Genomic DNA, 4,493 nt, shown 5'->3' with positions numbered 1-4,493 from the left:
ATAGGCCAGCATTTATTTATGTTCTTAAATTATCTCAAAAAATCATGTTCTTAAAAGAACGTCATAATTGAGTTTTTTGTTTATCGACCAGCCTTGAGTTTAAATTCTAGATTTATCGAGCAATTGAGCTTTATCTTGTCTATGTTTTGTATGGGCATTTTTTCTAGAATGTTATGAGGTAGTTATAAGCGTAAAAAAAGTCAATGTTACCAATTTCTTCTCGTGTGATTTGCTTCAATCCTAGGTCCATCAATGGTCGCATGAAAAGTACCCTCCTTAGTAGATAGTGGTCCAGTGGGGCAAAGAGGTCCAACTATAGTCTTCAGAACGCTAGGCCCTGGGAAATTTTACTTACTATCAACAAAGAGTTTATTGTATCGGCCTTCGTTTACAATAACTTGATAGTAAAACACAAGTGAAACCTTCAATCAGAATGACACTATCAGTCGGAAAGCCCAACAAACACTAGAAACCCTTCGGGTTTGTTTGGTTCAAGGGATAGCTTGATTGACTATGGGTATCCCTAACGACATGATTAGGGATAACCAATTTTACTTTTTGGTTGGGTGGGTTGTCAAATGGTTAGAGATAGCCATCTATGTGTTTGGTTCGAGGGACAAAGGGTGGGTAGGTTGTTATGATAACCCCTTCACATAAGCAATTTGAGCACAAAAAAAAAGACAAAGGGTGGTTATTCGAGAGGAATGCGCGGCGGTGAGTGAGTGCGTGTGGGCTTCATTTAGCTTTTCGGCCTACGCCATCTCTATAACCTAGGCCGGCACCATGGGCCTGGGTTGTCTTTCCCCTTGTTTTTTTTTCTCTTTTTTTGGCATCGGCCAGAAAATGAGTTAAAATTCCAGGTCGAGCAATTGAGCTTTACCATGTCTATGTTTTTGTATGAGTATTATATTTAAAATATATTATGAGGTACTTTTGGAGAGGGTTTTTTTTAACACAGCACAGACGCAAGCGTTCATACATACACGCATACACTCACCCCTATGAACGAACACATTCACGCGCTATCCCTGTGAGCACCTTCAAAAGACTGAGCCGGCATATCATCTTGAGATTTACAAAGTCACCGTAGGCGCCTCGCCGTCGATGGGAACGTCTCCTCCCACTGAAAGCATGTCATCGGAAATCCTGAAATAAATTCAAGAATAATGCGAGCAGCAGGACCTGAACACTGGGGGTGGACATGTTTTTGGGTGAGATGGAATGGCGAACGTGTAAGTGGCTACGGTCCGGGCGTCGACAAAGCCCCATTGATTTGCGTCCGGTTTGCTGGGAAATGGACGTCTGGACGATCCACGTACTGATAGAGTATCGCGTTGGATTGCAAAATCCGTCCGGACCGCTATGTTAGTTTGAAGGTCCGTGTTGAAGATGTACATAAAGATTGATTTGCAGGAAAAAGACGGCACCTATTGTTGGTTGGTAGTTGTAGCCTGGTAGGAGAAACTAACTATTGTTGATTTGAAAAACAGTCATTTCCAAAATAGACAGATCACTATTCTCATCTTTTAACGGTATAAAAGGAGCCCATTTGCAGGTCCATAAGTCCCGTTTTATTTTTCCTTTTCCTCCTTCTCACCCGTTTCAGCGTCAAGACCGTGTGCTTGCCGCGTTGACAGCTTACAACTTGCATCACCCACGACAAAGCTCCGTCGATAACGGTTGGAGCCGGCGTATACAGCAAGCAAGTACCATATGTCACAACGCGTTGCGTGTATAAACAATCGACTGGATCAGTTTAATTACGTACTCCTACTTTTGATTGTGGAATAGGAAATGATGACCTCCCCAGACTACAAGGTTGACATCGATAGGAGCCCATCGTATTTGGTCAAGTCGTTCTCTGTGGAGCGCCGTACGTCTATCCTTTTCATCTGGCAAACAATGGCTGGCTGGCTTATATATACGCCCCCTGGCAACTTCAGTCGCTCTCACAAGCAAACAAACACTCGCAATCCTCCCAAGCTTTACGAACTTCTTCTTCTTGCGTATAGCACTAGCACGCAATGTCCACGGCGCCGCCGCAGCCGAACCAGCAGCAGCAGCAGCAGCGCCACCGGAGGCTGCGGGTGCGGCGCGTGTTCGACCTCTTCGACCACGACGGCGACGGCGTCATCACCGCCGCCGAGCTCTCGGGCGCGCTGGGGCGCCTGGGCCTCGCCCTGGGCGAGCAGGCGGACGGGCTCCTCGCCACCTACGTCGCGCCCGGCATGCCCGGCCTGCGGTTCGCGGACTTCGAGGCGCTCCACGCCGAGCTCGCCGGCGGAGGCGAGGAGGACGAGGAGGCCGAGATGAGGGAGGCCTTCGCCGTGTTCGACGAGAACGGCGACGGGTACATCTCCGCCGCCGAGCTGCAGGCCGTCCTGGCGCGGATGGGGGTGCCGGAGGCGGCGTGCATGGCGCGGGTGCGCGACATGATCGCCGCGCATGATCGGGACAGCGATGGCCGCGTCGACTTCCATGAGTTCAAGGCCATGATGGCTGCCGGTATGTAAATGTAATGGCTTAGCTAAACGAATCTGGTTTCTCGTTCCAAGTGATGTACTACTACGTGCTAGCTATACGTACAAGCTAGTCAGTCATGGTTTTTCTTTTCTTTTTTTGGAGGCCAAGCTAATCTGTCATGTGAATACTGCATAACTGTCAAAAAAATGTGCATAGTCATGTACCTTTTGTAAGCAACGTCTCCTGTAGCCTCTGGATTTTTCCTCTCTGTTTCAGGTTGTGTGTGTAGTTCCTTTTCATTTTTTTAGTTGGACAACTGTTCTGTTTCTTGTCATGTGACAATTGGTTTTCTTACAAAAGGAAATAGAATTATTCCCCACAAAAAGAAACATAATTTCTTGTCTGGCAGGTTTAAAAGGTTTTCACAGTTCTTAAAAAAAATCAATGTAGGTTCTAAAAAGTGTTCATGTATTTAAGAATCATTCATATAATTTTAGAAGTGCCCACGTCTTTAAAATATATTTTTGTAGTTTTAGAAAAGTGTTCATACATTAAAAATGATTTTTATACTTTTCAATAAATTATGTATACTTCCTTCAAACAAAAATAAGTGGAAAAATGGTAAACATCCAAAAAAATAACATAGATATGAAAAAGAAAAGAAAAACACAACAAGAAAGAAGGAATGAAAAATAAACAGAAAAGAAAATTGAGTGTATTTGTTGAGAAACATTTATATATTATATAAAAAGGCTTTCTTCAAAAAATAGAAAAAGGAGACAAGAAAATGTTTATATATTTTATGAAAAGGCTTTATTGAAAATGACAAAAGAAGAAAAGGGGGAAAGAAAATACATTGGTACCATAAGAAAATAATACATGAATTGTTGATCGTCACAAACCAATCTGTGGTTTGATAGTTAGGAGAACAGTGGTATCCCCGCCCATCAGTGTTCAAGTCTTAAACTTAACACAATAGCGACTTCGTCAATCTCAAGATGATGTGCCGGCTCAGTCTCTCAAAAATGCTCACAAAGGTAGGGTGTGCATGTGTGCATTCTAGGGGTGAGTGTACATGTGTACGTATGAGCGTCTACATATGTATTATGCATTTATGTTCAAAGAAGAAGAAAATATATATCATCCCAACTTATGAAGACACAATATGTACCCTAGCCTTGCACAAGGCAAGCAAATAACATCATATACAAATTAACCATCGTGTAGCTGTAAGCCGGCCTCCATTTCTAGCTCCCTTCACATATGAGTCCTCCTCATCTTCATTCTTAGATTCAAGGAGGGCAGTGAAACGAGTGAGGATCAACGTTTTGCCTATCGAACACATAGTTTTTCCCGAGGAGGGGCTAAAAACTTGGTTACCACGGTAACCACGAAATACCAAAAAAGAGGACGAAATTCACAATCAAAATTTGAATTCAGTTTTTTATAGACAAATTTAAAATGCAAATTTATAACAAACTATGTATTAGCGCAGAGGCAGGTGGTCTGGTGTCAGGCAGGTCGCAAGGTCTCGACCCCTAGTACATTTATAATTTCTAGCAATTATCAAGCCTTAGCTGACGTCGGGGAGGAGACGGGTGAGGTCTCGGATGCCGGGCGCTTAGCGAATGAGGTGGTGGACGCTGTCCTCTCCAGGGATGATGTTCACGGATGCGATGATACCCCGGAGGGTTCCTGGTCAATGGTGCGGCCCAGGAAGAAGAAGTCGGACGCAGAGCTCCTGCAGGAGTTCTGGAATGACGTGGGATACCCTACCCCACACCGGCGTCCAGGGTGTGGGAGAAGGGCCGCGGCAGCTCATCCGGCAAGGAACAATCAGATTCTCCTCACGGCCGCCGACGGAGAATGAGACTACTGCTGGTCCGGTTGCTTCGCCGGAGTTGCCACGGCCGCCGACGGTGCCAGCGCGTCAACGTCGCGGGGTTTGCATCCGGCCAGGACCGCTCCCGCGCCCCAGGATAACGCCGCCAGTGGCGCTGGCTGCGTTCCTGCCGGCTTCCCAGACGGGT

At 45.5% G+C, this 4,493-nt stretch overlaps 1 protein-coding gene across 1 annotated transcript; it reads left to right on the top strand.

Moving 5' to 3' along the window:
* Positions 1-1,964: 1,964 nt before the first annotated feature.
* Positions 1,965-2,797, top strand: LOC123112950 (probable calcium-binding protein CML21). Its single transcript, XM_044534057.1, has one exon. The coding sequence runs from the start codon at positions 2,025-2,027 to the stop codon at positions 2,511-2,513; it is 489 nt and encodes a 162-aa protein (XP_044389992.1). The 5' UTR covers positions 1,965-2,024; the 3' UTR covers positions 2,514-2,797.
* The last annotated feature ends 1,696 nt before the right edge of the window (positions 2,798-4,493 follow it).

Source organism: Triticum aestivum, chromosome 5B, assembly GCF_018294505.1.
Source record: "Triticum aestivum cultivar Chinese Spring chromosome 5B, IWGSC CS RefSeq v2.1, whole genome shotgun sequence".
Lineage (NCBI taxonomy): Eukaryota > Viridiplantae > Streptophyta > Magnoliopsida > Poales > Poaceae > Triticum > Triticum aestivum.
The sequence above is the reverse complement of the archived record's forward strand: the minus strand, read 5'-3'. Positions and strand labels throughout refer to the sequence as shown.